At 34.4% G+C, this 15,934-nt stretch overlaps 1 protein-coding gene across 2 annotated transcripts in view; it reads left to right on the forward strand.

Moving 5' to 3' along the window:
- Positions 1 to 15,934, forward strand: part of LOC111153776 (Rho GTPase activating protein 32) — a 205,468-nt gene that overhangs the window by 162,425 nt on the left and 27,109 nt on the right. For both annotated transcript variants that reach the window (XM_022513009.1, XM_022513011.1), the window contains 3 exons: positions 7,733 to 7,882; positions 13,682 to 13,784; positions 15,624 to 15,768. In XM_022513009.1, coding sequence (XP_022368717.1) covers positions 7,733 to 7,882; positions 13,682 to 13,784; positions 15,624 to 15,768 — 398 coding nt within the window. The remainder of the gene's footprint in view (positions 1 to 7,732; positions 7,883 to 13,681; positions 13,785 to 15,623; positions 15,769 to 15,934) is intronic.

Genomic DNA, 15,934 nt, shown 5'->3' on the forward strand with positions numbered 1-15,934 from the left:
GTGGTATATACTTATGAGGGAATCCTGTAATATAGTTAAAATGAATATACTGTATCATAATTATATATTTTGAAAATACATAATTTGGGAGAAGGTTTAATATAGTATGATTCCATTCCTGCCTATTTTAAAAACATTTAAATGATAGGATATATTCTTTATGGTTACATACATGTGTAAAGTACAAAAACTTATGTCATCAATTAGCCAATACATAGTAATAAAAAAGGGCAATTTTATAGTGCTCCCTTGAATGGCAAGCTAGAAAAACAGACAAATAGAAAGCAATTATAGAAACCTATACTAAGATGGGTCTGTTCATTATTTGGATTGTGGTGGTGGTTTCAAAGGTATGTGTGCATGTCAAGACATATTAAATTATATATTTTAAACTTAGTTTATCGTATGTCAACTGTACCTCAATGAAGCTCTCTAAAATTTTTAAAAAACAAACACAAAAAAGCATATGCGGTAATAATACTGAATTCCTGATAAAGGTTCTCTCTGTATGAGTATGGGATTGGAGAAGATAACCGTGTTCTTTATTTGTAGTGCTTATTTTTTTTTAAAATTTAAAAAAAGGAAAAATGAATCAGAGGAAATATATGGCTGAATGTTAAGACTGAAAAACTAGATGATATGTACATCAATATTGTCATATAATTCTCTTAAACTTTTCTATATAATCAAAAATATTTTGCTTTTAAATAGTAGTGAGGTTAAAACTAAGCATGTACTACAATAGGCTTCCCCCCCTCCCTCAACAGTTTTTTTCTGCTGGAGCCTGGGCGGCTCAGTCAGTTAAACATTGCCTTTGGCTCAGGTCATGTTCCCAGGGTTCTAGGATTGAGCCCTGCAATGGGGCACCCTGCTCAGTGGGGAGTCTGCTTCTCCCTCAGCCTGCTGCTCCCCCTGCCTGTGCTCTCTCTCTCTCTCTCTCTGTCCAATAAATAAATAAATAAAGTCTTTTTAAAAAAGATTTAAAAAAACAGTTTTATCTTTTTTTTCTTAAAATTCATTTTTAGGATACTCCTTTGAAGAGCAGAACTTTAGAACTTACTAGTCCATGTATATAATAACAAAGTGAGAAAGTCATTTTGACATTGCTCAGAGGAAAATCCTTTCTTCATGCTTATTGGTATGACTAGATATATTGCTTAGTCTTAACTAAAAGCAAGTTTATGGAATTTTGTTTTTAAACTCAAATATTTTCATATTTATTTAACAAAATGTTTCAAAGTTGCAACAGAGACAAAGCTTGGGAGGTTACAAGATCGTTAAATATCATGTAGTCCAGTTACCTGTAGTTCTATTCCCCTGTTAAATTTCCACCAAATGGCATCGAATATGTGTTTAAAAACTTCAAGCAAAAAAGAATATTGTGCACAATCATGAAAATCCACTGGACACGCTAAACATTATTCTCATACTTTATTGTACCTTAGGTTTAGTAACAATAATCTCCTTAAGTATTATGCATTCCACCTTTACTCTTTTATTCATCTGCTTGACTTTATGAATTTATTACTGATCTTAGAACTCTGTGCTTATGATCAGATAAACCTAATGCTGAGGTCCTTATCTGGCACAAATATCTTGTAATTTAATTTCCTGAGAAATTAATCTAAGCCCCACATTCAAATCAGTCTAGAAGATTTCTGAGACCCACCCAGTTTAGAGAAGTCTGGTTTCAGTGAAATATTGAGAAAGTAAGGAATCTTTGGTTTTGCTAGAGCAAAATTATGCTGTGTAATTAGCAACACCTGGTGCCCCATGTCTCCATGTCAAGGTTCACTATGGCCTACTGAACTGTATGCTTTTAGTGTACCCTGTAAGCTGATTATTGGTATCATAAAGATCTACCTTGGAGATACTATGTTGTGTGTCATACTGCTAAAGCTTTTAACTACTGGAAAGACTGGTCTAGTTGGGTTTTTCTGTGGTTTAAAAAAAAGACCCCAGATGTAAAAATCTACCATGTGTGAGGAACATGGAAGAAGTTAGCATTGTGGCCCATGTTGCATTTCAACTCCAGAATAGGGAATTTGAATATAAACTGGCATGATTTGCTTTTGTGTAAATATTGTGTGTGTTTTATTTTTGATCTATTTTATCTGTTGAAATGCTGTTGTTCACCATTTTCGTTTCTGTAATCCAGCATGTTTGGTGGCCCTTAACCCTAACACCCTTATGGTGGCGTCCAAGTTTCCTTTGTTGAAACGGGTTTATAAGCACTTAACTGTCTAAAGCCAAATCTCCACTCTACCTTCCTCAATAGAACTCTTCAGATGTAACTGACAGTATTCCATACTTCTCTTCCTCAAAAGGTAGATTTACTAACTTAGTTTTCTGGTTTGTTATAAAGCAGTGGGTGGGGACAGTGTCAGTGTCCACAGTAAGCTTTTTCCGGCCATATTACTACCTAAGAAATGGGAAGAAAATATAAAGAACAAATTAATACGAAGAGACATTTATATTTGGAAGTATTGTTAGATCTTTAAATTTGAGTATAACTAAATTGAATATTTTTATTAAATTCCCAATACAATGAAATCTATCCATCTAGATGGATAACTCGTTATTCAGTTATGGATGCCAGAGCCTTTTACCACACCTGTCTCTACCACAGTGGACTAGAATGCCAGTTAGATGAACAACAATAATGACAACACTAAAACTGTATAGAACATAGCTTAATCTTACTTTGAAGACTTAGAAGTCATTTAAGACTGTATGTCTAGTCATCATTTATCAACATTGGTTATTTTGGTGTCTCAGATTGGGATTATAGATTAGTAGGTAGAGACCACACACCCACCCATCCCAGTCTCATTACAAGTTGGATTTAAAGTTCCCACTTTATTTTAATGGGGTTTTTTTGTTGTTTTTGTTTTGGTTTTTTTTTGAAAGGTAGCAGAAGCAAGGTGCCCGGCTACACAGAGTAGAAGCCAGGTTGTACATATGCTGGCACAATTTCCCAGGAGCCTCAGGTGCCAAATGGGATCACAGAGTTGGTGATGACACTCTCCATTGGTTCTAATTTTGTCTCCTGTTACAGCCCTTACTTAATTGAGTCTTATGTCACTATTTAGGAAAAATTAACATGAACAGTCTTGACCCTAACAGAAAAAGATGGCCAAGTTTCCTCGTTCTTGAGCCAAACTTAGCACACCAAAAGTGGAGTCAGAGCTGTCTTGTGTCCTGGAAAATGCAGTTCTACATAGGCTGCTCTCTGACTAATGTAATTTTATTGTGTATGAGAGTTTGGTTTCTAAGATCATGATTATAATTTATTTCCATACAGTTATCACTGAATTATGAATGTGTGTATTTCCTGGTTAACACAGAATTAATTCCAGTCATTCCAGATATGATACTGCTAACTGATGAGAAGGAAATCTATTCCTTTCTCTCCTAGCGGGGTACCTAGTTCAGTATGGCAAATGACTCATAAACTTTTTTAAACTGTTCTAGCTCAGTTTGTGCTGAAAAATTGTCACTCTCTTCCTTTCTTTTGGGGAGTGTTACTGTGGACACATGAATTTTTATTTATTTGATGTTTTACAATAAGTTATCATCACTTGTTGTGATGTTCGAATTTTCATTATGTCCCACAGCTGGCCAGTGGGAATCTTTTCACCTCTCATCTTGGCCTGGTTTCTTCTGGGTGTGGGTGTTTCCCTTGCTGTTACAACAGAATTTCCCCATCTCACCTTGTGCTTTCCCTGCTGTCAACTTGCAAACAGCCATTTCTCCAAGGAGTCTTGGTTTATTTCATTAAGGAATAATATTTAGCAAACCCACTCCTGAGACCAAAGGTGTTCATTGCAACTGAAATGTTATTGTTTCTAAACCTTTTCATTGACAAGAGCTTAGGAGAAATATGTATTTTAATTTGAAGTTCATGTTCACATTTCCAATTCAAGAGAACATTATTGGGGTTTTTCCTTGATTTCTTTGATTTTCTAATTGAATCTCCTTTCTCTCACACTGAAAACCTTCGTTCCTAACAACATTAATACATTTGTTTTGTCCTACAATATGTATAAAATTACTTTAGAATCACTCTTCCAATATTATTACCAATAGTAAAACAGTTGAATGAAGTTAAATATTACTTTGTATTTTTTTTGGTCTTAGAATATATTCCCCTAAGCATGGTCAATTTACTCTTTCCAAGTAATTTAAAGTAGTTGGTCTCTGTTGACAATGTTACCAAGTTGGTGTTTAGATACATTGTTTCAGATTATTTTCAAAATTAGTATTTGCTTTTTTAATGTTCTAAATTCTATTTTGAACATGTAGAAGGAATGTTAACATAATTTTAAAATGAAACTATATAAAAAGGTATATTCAGAGCAGTTTTACTTTCTCCACCCATTTTCTTTACCCATGTTTATTAATTTCTGTTTTATCCTTCTAGTGTTTCTCTTTGCAAAAATAAACTCTTAGGTGCACACATACATGTGTTTGTGTTAATTTATGTGTGTGTGATACATGCATTCTTCTACTAAGTATAATGTTCTCTACCTTCCTTTTTGACTTAATATATTCTGGAGATTACTCCGTATCAGTAGGTAGAGATCGTCCTTTAAATTAAAAAAAAAAAAAAAAAAAAAAAAAAAAAAGCCAAACACGGGGCAGCTGGGTGGCTCCATCAGTTAAGCGTCTGCTTTCAGCTCAGGTCATGATTATCAGGGTCCTAGAATCGAGCCAGGATCATAGTTAACTCATCCAGTTCCCTGTTAATGCACATTTGAGTTTCTAATACACAAATTGGGTTATTTTCAAAGTAACTTTTCTAAAATGTTTAAACTGTTCAGTGTGTTCTCACTGCCGGCAATCCAGACTCTATACAAAGGGCTCTAGTACCTAGCCTTTGCATACCTCTTCAACCTCATTTCATACCACTGTTCTCGGTGTCTTACAGATCTGATGTGACTTCTTCCTACCTTCCTACCCTGACCAGCCCATTCAGTATAGTTTTTTTCTCCTTGCCATTATTCCTTCACTCTGTTTCCTTACAAGCTGTTAAAAGCAATCTGAAATTACCTGGTTGCCTTCATTTAGGCAGTATCACATAGAGCTTGGGTTTTGAAACAGGCCTCCTGATCCTGAATCCTAGTTATATGACCTTTGACTGTTACTTAGCACTCTGTGCCTGTGCCTTAGTTTCCTCAACTGAAAAAGGGGATAATAATAGTAGTTTCCTTACAGGGCTCTGTGAGAAAGGAATGGTCAGTAAATAAAAACACTTGTGTAGTTGCTAGCACTTCCTAAGTATAAAATAAATGCTGGCTATGTTGGTATTTTTATTTAGTTGTTCATTGTCTTTCTCCCCTCAGTAAGCTATGTGACAGCAAGGAGCTTGCCTGAGTTGTTCCCCACTATAATCTCAGGACTTGGAACATTTCCTAAGAAATAGTAGGCACTTTCATATTTGTTGCTGAATGAATAATACTTGAAGTCCAATTCCTCTTCCTATGAAACATTCTTGAAGATTGGAGACCAAAAGAATGCTCTCTCATACACATCATATACAGTTGTCAAATTCAACTCATATTTTCATCAAATTTGTCATCAAAGGACAAATGCCTACTATTAACAAGTATCTTGGAAGTTTTGGCCAATTATTAAAATCTGAAACAGAAATAAAAACTTAATCATATCAGAAAAAAGACAGAATTACCATATTTGCTTTGATGGAATTATATATCCATGAAATCCAAAAGGATCAACAAAAAATCCTCTTAAAATTGTTGAGAGTTTAGTAAATGACCAGATTTGAACTATAGATAAAGAAATTGTTTTTCAGTATACCAGTAATTACCAGTTAAAGCCATAATTGAAGAAAAGTACTGTTCTACAAGAGGAGCAACAAATGCAGACTACTTAGCAATATTCCTAACCAGAGATTTTTGTGGAATGTATCTTTTCATAAGGAAAAATAGAAAAGTTACTGAGAGGTAAGAGGTTTATAAAAATGATGACACACCCTGTTTCCAGATGATAATATTGAATATTGTAGAAACTAAAATTCTTTCAAATTATATCACTGTAATGTTGATATATAAAAAATGTTCAGTTATTGAAAAAACCAAACTCATTTATACTTTTTAATAAATCTTATCAAAATTATTTTAAAGTTTATGTAGAAAATGTTTGAGAATGAACAGAAATGGTTTGATGGCCACTCTTTAACAGAGATGCTTAACACATTATCTGCTATCAACTAGGGGAGTACAGTACTCCTACAAATCCAGTGACTTTTAATATAGTAATATTATGTGTGAAATACTTCTGAAGTTACCCAAGTGTGCCGTAAATGTCTCATGGTCTACATTTACAACAAGGAAGCTTAGATACAAAAGAGGTTGTAATTTACCCAGAGTTTCAGGGCTTGTCAGTAGATACAGCATCAAAATTATTCTGACAATTCTCAGTAAATTTTAAATAATGAATGTAGAAAAAATAAATTCCCTATTTAATCTGTGTAGGGTCTGTGATGACTACCTTGTTACAGTTTGCCTAGGATTTTCTGGTTTTAACACTGAAAATCTCATGTTCTAGGAAATATGGGCAACTCATTATGGTTGATCACCCTCATACAGTTCATAGAAAAGATGCTTATATCTGTAAATATTATATCTCATAACATGGAAGGATCTGGAAGGCAAATGGCTGATCTGATCCATAAAACCCATCAAAGGCCATCTTGGAGTTCCCCAGGCCACATGTTCTTTTGATACGCAGAGTTCCTTCAGGAGGCTTCATCAGTTCAGGGGACTTAAGATTTGGGGTCACTCAAGGATCTTTACATAGTAGGATTCAGTAAGACTCCCAGTAATCGTCAGCAGAATGAGTAGGAGGATTGAGGCCATTGTGGCTTCTCTCTCACAACTAATCTCTGAGCTTGTACTAGTTGTTATATGTTGACTTTTAGAGTAATTTTTCCTTTAAAAGGCTGTGCTTTTCAGAAGTCATTTTTTCCAGGGATTTGTTTGTTTTCATTTTTTTTGCTGTTGTCTTTCTCAATATATGGATCAGTGGGTGTATTTTACTGCATAATAATGTACTTATTTCTTGCCTATATCTAAGAGGAATTAAGGTGACATATTAGTATGTTATAGAAGTATGTTAATAGACTATCTGATGTTTTTTATATTGTATATGTGTTTTATATAGCTATTAGTTTGACAAGTGTGTTCTATATCTTAATGTGATTGTCCTCTTTATAAAACAAGAAAGAGGGATTTATTTCTTTTTTCAGTTTTTTTTCCCAGTTAACAAAAACTTTAAAAATTCTAGCCACCACGTAAAATATTTTAGAAATTTACTAAAAATGTAAACCACATTTACACCATTTTAGGTCTTACCTATTACAAAGATTTCCGAGTCCCATTCATAATTCTGTAGCATCCTTGGGTATGCATTGGGAAGATGGCTGGTTTACCAATCTTGATTTATAGATCACAGATGATATTACTTAAATTTGCTGACAGTCTCATCAAGTAGGATCACAAGTTGGTGAGAAGAAGGCATAAAATTCTGATGTTATTTATAGAGCAACTGTTCTTAAACCTCTGCTGAAATTTTCCTGCAGAATATAAAGTGTTCTTGTAATAGTTTGTTTTGCAGTCAGCCTGTTGAGATCTCTGTTTTTTTTTCACAGTAGATAAAATGTAACTTCTTGCCACAACTAAGGTATTCCCTCTTTGTTATTATTTTTTAGTGTCTAAAAAGCACGGCAAGCTCATTACTTTCTTACGCACATTCATGAAGTCTCGTCCAACAAAACAGAAGCTGAAGCAGCGGGGGATTTTGAAAGAGAGGGTGTTTGGTTGTGACCTGGGGGAGCACCTTCTGAATTCAGGTTTTGAAGGTAAAAATAAAATTTATAATCTCATAATTTAAGCTTCAAATTCTCCGTATCAATTCTCTAGAATCCATTTTGAAGCAGATTACACAAGCAATATCTATTCCATTTAAGCTCAGCTGCACAGTATCGAACTTTCCACCTATCATTTGAGTTCTGAGATAACAGAATAAAGAAGGTTTAAGAATGCACTTTAGCGGGGCGCCTGGGTGGCTCAGTGGGTTAAAGCCTCTGCCTTCAGCTCAAGGTCATGGTCCCGGGGTCCTGGGATCGAGCCCCGCATCAGGCTCTCTGCTCAGCAGGGAGCCTGCTTCCTCCTCTCTCTCTGCCTATTTGTGACCTCTCTCTTTCTGTCAAATAAATAAAAAATATCTTTAAAAAAAAAAAAAAAGAATGCACTTTAGCATCAGAGATGCTCGTGGTCTGTAGGATGAGTAAGACTTTCCCACAAAGGAACTGTTAGACTTCCTTATTTTTGTATCTGTCCAGATAGCTTTCTCAGCCAGTTTTCCTCTCACATTTTATTATAAATTGTTTAAATTCTATTTTGGGAAAAAAGTCAAAGTTTGAGACTATAAAATACCAAGACCAGTCTCCCAATTTTTGTTGCTAAAAATTTAAATTTCTCTATAAATTAAATTCTGATTCAAGAATTCAGTGGTTGGATAAATGGATGGGGGGGATGAATGGATAGGAAGAAAGGAAAAAGTTAAAATATAATACATAATATTTTAAAGTCTAAGTGCAAACAGAATAATCACAAGGAAGAATGGTATATTTGTATAGTATATACGTAGTTGTGAAGAGAAAGGAGATATAAATATGGATAGTTAGATATAATTATATAATGTGTATAATCCTTCTTTCTTATATTTATTTTGTTTTAGTTTGGACTTTAAAATAGTATCCTTATTCTATATAAAATTGATTTTGTACCAGATTTTTCTAAGATGAAAGCTCCTTTCAGAGTACTGCTTTGCTAAGTGACTCATTCTTTGAATTGTATTCCTAATGAATAATTAACTTTATAGAGGATTATCCTGTTAACGCTTTATAAACTTTTGAGCACCACCCTGTCAGAGCGAGTGACAAGCCAGACCTGTTTCTTCCACACAAAGTGTTGTAAGAAATCATGTAGAAACCTGACAAGGCATTTAAAAAAAAATTCTTTAAGTGATCTCCGATGCCAGAATTACTCAGAATGATCTTACAATATTTCAGCTACCACAAACCATAATGTTTATAATTGAGTTGTTTAAAGATTATATCACAGTTATCTAAAGAACTGATTTTTTTTAAAAAAAATCTTGTCACATAGTACTTTTTTGTAGATAATGTGTCATTACCTAGGCATCCTTAATTATAGAGTTAAATGTTTTTTGTTATCTTAGTTTCTTTTTTCTTTTGTATCTCTTTTTCATTTTTATTTCTTTTGTATCTAATTTTGTTCAGCCTTGCTTGGATGTGATATTAATATGAGGGAGTGTTTTCTCGTTTGTTCTGCTATGCTCTTTAGCTTTCACACTTCAACTCAGCAAGTTTTAGTTGTACTTAGAAGTTTTGGGGGTGTTTCCATTGTTAGTATGATAGGAGAAGACAGATACCAGTATCTCATTTCTTTCTGAAAAATAATAGACGTAATAACTACAGTGTTCATGCATTCCCTAACTATGATACCTTTATTCTAGTGGAGCAAAGAGTTTTCAGGTATCATTTATTTTTTTATAGGACTTGTTTTATTTGTTGCACAATTTGAAACCAAATTTCCTTAAAATGAGATTTGAAATGAAATTGTAAAAAAGTAAGAACTTTGTAGAAAGCTTGGTTCTCTAAAAAAAAACAAACAAACCCTTAAAGTTGGTACAAAATACGAAAATTTAAGAACTCAAGGTGAGGAAACGCTGTTGCCTGAACATATTTCTGTGTTTGAGCAAGTGGCTTTTTAAGAAAACTACTATAAATATACAGAAAAAATTTTTAAAGATTTTATTCATTTATTAGAGAAGAACACAAGCAAAGAGGAGAGGCAGAGGGAGAGGGAGAAGCAGACTCCCCGCTGAGCAAGGAGCCTGATACTAGGCTCCATCCCAGGACCCTGGGATCCTGACCGGAGCTAAAGGCAGACTCTTAACTGACTGAGCTACCCAGGTGCCTGTAAATATACAGAAATTTTATAATCAGAGCACACAGGGGGTGAGGGGGAGGCAAGCCCCAAATAACCCTGAAATTAATCCTTTAGCTAATCATATTTTCCTAACCAAAAATCATAATGCACATTCTAACAGCTAATACTGTACCAATGTACTCCTGGCCCCGAAGCCACCAACCTGACTGGAAGTCGACTCTTTCATCCTCTGTATCACAGAATGCATGCATGATATCTGGCATATAGAAGGGATTAATAAATGACTGATGAATGAGTGAGTGAGTGAATGAATGGATGAGAAAAGGGCAGAAATGAAACTGCGGCTGTCAAGAAAAACCAAAGACCAGTTTGTGTCCTACTTAATCGCATACTTCTCATAGCCATGATTCTAATCTTAAGGACCATCAGTTTCAACTTCGATGTGTGCTTATGTTGCCATGATGATATAAATACTAAATAAAAGTGCATCAGACATGTATTATAGGAGAGTGTGGGGATAATTCTTAAAGTCCTATCATCTTTCGGAAGAACCAGTTTGGAGGTTTCAAGCTGTGTTTTGACTGGGCCATTGTTTACTATGCACTTGCCTGGTTTGTTAGATGGTTTGGAAGGAAATGATAGCTAATAGGATGCCTTTCTAACTAGGATGTCTTCTAATACTGTATTGGGTTCCCATATTACTTTCTTATATGTTAGTGAAAAGAGAAACCAAATCTTTTATTTTTATCTGCTGATACTATTTGTCAGTTTCTACACTCTTTTCTTTAGAATGAAACTTTGTGCTTTTCTCTTTCATTTTGCTACCCATTTTAAATAACTGTCTCATTTGTCTCTCTAAGAATTCTAAGTAATAGCATTGTTCAGTTGGGTAATTTTATTTATGAAGGCCCATTATGTGATTAGTGGACATTCAGTCTTTTTACATAGGGAACCTAAAATGTAAAGAAACAATTCAGGTGTTTTCCATGAAGTATTATGTTTGCAGGACCTTAGCCATATTATCAGGGAAAGACTCCCAACTCCCTGTATTTTTGAAGTTTGCCTACTGTTTGGGAGACTATAAGCAGGTATGAATTTAATTTCACATGTTTGTGAGAGCCCCAAGAGAATAATCTATACTTTTTAATGCATGGTAGCTTATTTTTGTGAAGATTATGTAATATATACTAGGAGAGCCTGATAATACAAAAAGAAAACCCTGTATTCTGAAGGGCTTTATGTAGCAGGGTGAGTTAGCATGCTAATTGGGAGCATACAGAATGAGAAGTATCTTTTAAGAAAAAAATTAAAGCTCTGTGTGCCTTTCTTTCTTTGAGTCATTATGTTAGTTACCCCAGTAGTCTCTAAATATATTTGCTTCGAAGTAGGTGATAGAAATTTTCCAGGTTCCAATTCATTTTATTTTACTTGTAGTTTGTAAGGATAGAAACCTAAGGCACTGAGGTTATCATTGATGGAACAGTATTAGAAGCAGGACTCAAGTTCGTGTAAGATATTTTATATTTTACATAACAGTTTGATGTAGAGATTGCTCATAATATCAAAATGAGTCCACAAAACATACTTGGTACCTCTGCCTGCCCTTCATCTCCCCCCACCTAAACTCAGTGCCTTTCTTGTTACTAAAACTCTTGGACATCTTTAGAGGTAGAAAGCACACAGTTGTAAATGAGTACAGTTTCTCACGAAAACTAAGATTTCCCTACTGTGCTGACTTGGTCCTATAACTTTGTCGGGTTCACAGAGGCACTTATAAATTAATTCATTTGTTAATTTTGTACACTGATTCAAGACATGCTCCTGGACTTTGAATACACAAAGATTGATGAAGCATGGTTTTTCTCCTTAAAAGCATGACAAATAAAGAGTAATAGTTGGATAAACAAGCAAGTAATATTTCAAAATAACATAGTTCTTTGGGCTCCTAGAACGTCGTGCAGCTCCTTCTCCTTGGGGATATTCACAGAAGGCTGGCTTAAGAGGTGCAGTTCACTGAGGTTTTCAACAACAGCCAAGTGTTCTTTATAAGAAGGTGATAGTAGGAAGAGAGACCAGGGAGAGGAAATTGTTTTTTCTCTACCAGGAAATTGAGAGACTTATAAAATGACTGGTTTGTACGGCAAAAGATGAGACTTTAGTTGCCCTAGAGCTGTGAAATATGGAAATATGGTAACAATAAATAAATGCAACTGTGACGGACCTTATACTTTAGGCAGTATTTTGCCATGGTTAAAAATCAGCTTTCTCCTTGGACTGCTTGAGTTAGAATCTCATTTCTGCCATTGTTTCCTGCTTGCCCTTAGGTAAAACTTTGTTAAGATTCAGTTTCCTTTTTATAGGGATGGGGATATGATATGGGGATATGATGGGGATAATGATAGAGCTTTCTTTTCCTGTGAATTTCTGTGAGAATTAAATGGGAGCATCTATTGTAAAAAAATTACCTTGGCACATATTACATGCTCAGTAATATAGTTGACTTAAAAACTTTTTCAAAGCTAGGGAGTATAAATTTTAAATGTAAATTGTAGGATCTGACAGAATTTAAAAGATAGAATGCCAGAAGAACAGCAAAAGGCAGGAGAACCAAGAAAAAGTCTGTTATAATAATAAAGTGGTGTTATATGTGATAACTAAAATACATTAGTTAAAATTAACTTGCTAAAATATCTGAATTGAATTGAAATATCTGTTTCATCCCTTGTGGAGTAGTTTTCTGTAGACCAAATAATGTTCTCCAAACCTTCCTTCCAGGGATTTTAGCTAACACTCTCAAATGAAGATAGTAATTAAATCTGGTAAATTCATCATTCTGCATTATAAGACAAAGTTCAGATTTCAGCTACTGTACAGTTTTGAATGATTATAAAAAATTCTTAATTTTATACCTCAAACAGTCTTTTCTAGACTATAGGCCTGGAACAGCTGTCCATTTGTGTCAGGTACTCAGTGAGGTGACCAGAGAGAGGACCCTTCTTTTCTTTCTACTTATTGATGAGCTGATAGTATTTAATGTAAAGCAATTTTAATGTAAGGATAGGCAGGAAATCAAAATATTCCTTCTACTTGAAGTTGCTTTGACCTTTGCCTTATATCAGTGTTTGGTTTATTGGATAACATTTAAAGTTAGCATTAGCTATGAAAGATGAAAGAAACTTTTCAAAGTGAGAAATTGGAGCACTTCTAGGCAATTATAGTGTTGGAATAAGCATTAACTTTGTATATCCATTTTCTATGTATGAAATTCAGCTGAAAAGCTATATATATATATATATATATATATATATTTTTTTTTTTTTTTTTTTAAGTCTGGCATGGTTTAGGACAGAACAGTTCATGTTAGTGCTGTAACATGACCTAAGCAAGACTGCTGCAGAAGACCTTTGAGAGATTATCCTAATAACATATAGATTCTTTCACTTACCTAAATGTAATGGGAGAGAGCCCGTCTTGATATTCAGGAACCAGTTGTCTAGTTTAGATGTGAAGATAAGTAAATATGTCCTCATCACTTTTTGTAGTAGGTTAATCTCTGCCCCTTATAATTTTAATTTACAGATTTTGTTTTGCTTGGGAACACTAAGACATTCTCATTTTTTTGTGACTTGTTGAGATGGGATACTCCTGGTGTAATCCATGTCTTTAAAAATTTTCTTCAGTGCCCCAGGTTCTTCAGAGCTGCACAGCATTCATCGAGAGATATGGCATTGTGGATGGAATATATCGTCTCTCTGGCGTTGCCTCTAATATCCAGAGACTACGGTAAAACCTCATTTGGCATTTTCTTTTTCATTCCTACTGTGATTTATTAAAATGAAATGATTTTTAAAAATTAATCACATTGATAACCATAATTTTCAGTAATACAGTTTAGGTAAAGTAGGAAATCATATCCATAGTGTTCTTTGTAAATGTTTTCCTGGATCCCATTTCTCATCCGTTGTATCCCCTTAATGTCTTCAATACTTGTATTTTGCCTCACTGCAGTATTTGAAGATTTACTAAATTTTGAAGTTTGAATCCATGAAGACCATGAGAAATGAAAATTTACCCTGTAATAAATTATTCCTTAGTTCTTAATTACAATCAACAAGTGAAGCATTCTGTTGAACCACCCTGGTAACCCATGAATAAATCTCATTTGATCAGGGTGAATGACTTTTAATGTCCTGTCAGATTCATTTTACTCATGTTTTATTGAGAATGTTTGCTTCTGTATTCATCAGGGATATTGGCCTATACTTCTCTATTTTAGTGGATTTTTTTCCTCTGGTTTTAGAATCAGAATAATGCTGGCCTCATAGAATGAGTTTGGAAGTTTTCCTTCCTTTTCTGTTTTTTAGAATAGTTTGAGAAGAATAAGTATTAATTCTTCTTTACATGTTTTTAGATTTCACCCTTGAAGCCATCTGCTCCTGGACTTTCTTTGTTGGGAGATTTTTGATTGCTGAATCAATTTCATTGCTAGTTATCAGTCTGTCAAGTTTTCTGTTTCTTCCTGTTTCAGTTTTGGTAGTTTATGCCTCTAGGAATTTATCCATTTTTCCAGGTTGTCCAAATTGTTGGCATATAGTTTTTTCATAATATTCTCATAATTATTTGCATTTCTACAGTGAAACTTCTTCTAATCTCCTTTGACCCCAGTGCTGTAGTGTATGCTCAAGTGTGTATGTCTTACACATTCTACATCCTCTTCCCCTCTCAGAGACAAAAATAGTGGTCTCCTTTAGATGAGCAATAGATATTTTATTTTTGCTTAGCCTCCCAGATTCTAGTCTATCCTCAATATGTTATTATCCTTTATTTTTCACTGTGGTGCATGGTAATTGCCATTATTCCACACAGATTTTAGTATTCTAATTGACCACAGAGCTCATCTCTATTTTCAGGAATGCATGTTTGGAAAATACTTAAGTTGATTCTTGTGCTAAAGACAGTGTCAGCCTTAAGTTTCAGATGCAGCAGATCTCATATTCATTCACATTGTCCGCAGATACTAATGCTCTAGGTTGTTAAGTAGACCCATGCCTATAGATGAACATTAATTAACCTCCTGGGAGAATGAGCCTCACCTGCCTTAGTATTCCAATCAGAACTTTCATTTCACTCACTTTACTCTATAGATTTTGCTGGCTAGTAAATTTTAGTTAGCTAGAAGTTGCTTTATATTATTTCTGGCTCCTTTACCTTTCTTCAGTAAAGTATTTCTGAACTATACTCCTTGTACCTGAGGGATTTCTTTACAGAGTTGCCCATGGACCAGCTGCCATTCAGCCCTAGTTTGCAGAATTGCCATAGTTTTGTATATTCAAACCATTAGAAATTAGGAATTGTATTTTCAGTTTTCAGATCTGTGTTAAGAGCTGCTCATCTGGATGCATTTCAGAGATTGTTGTCCATTTTATTTTGAGAGCTGTGCCCATAATTTGTACTTAGAAAAATACATGTCTTATGGCCAGACATCCAGTTACTGCTGAAGTCCAAATAGAGTTTATGTAAAATATAATCATTTGAATAAAACATTAACTTTGCTTTCTGTTTTAAGTCCTATATTTGCTTTTTCTTCAATAAAATAATTTTATTTTGTCTGTTATCTCTTAGCCATGAATTTGACTCTGAACATGTCCCCGACCTGACAAAAGAACCATATGTTCAGGACATCCATTCTGTGGGCTCCCTCTGTAAGCTGTATTTTCGAGAGCTCCCAAACCCTCTGCTTACCTACCAGCTCTATGAGAAATTTTCTGTGAGTAAAGTCACTTTTAATCAAATTCTCTTTGGAGTTTCGCTCTGATGATTTTATTCAAAGTGTATAAGGGTGGTTTACATGAGTAAGAAATAGTTCTGTGACTAAAATATGTCCTTTAAAGAAAACAAAAAAGCAGTTATCGTTAGCTAGTCCATAGTCTTAC

Source organism: Enhydra lutris, unplaced genomic scaffold (assembly GCF_002288905.1).
Source record: "Enhydra lutris kenyoni isolate GAN:26980312 unplaced genomic scaffold, ASM228890v2 scaffoldscaffold34, whole genome shotgun sequence".
Lineage (NCBI taxonomy): Eukaryota > Metazoa > Chordata > Mammalia > Carnivora > Mustelidae > Enhydra > Enhydra lutris.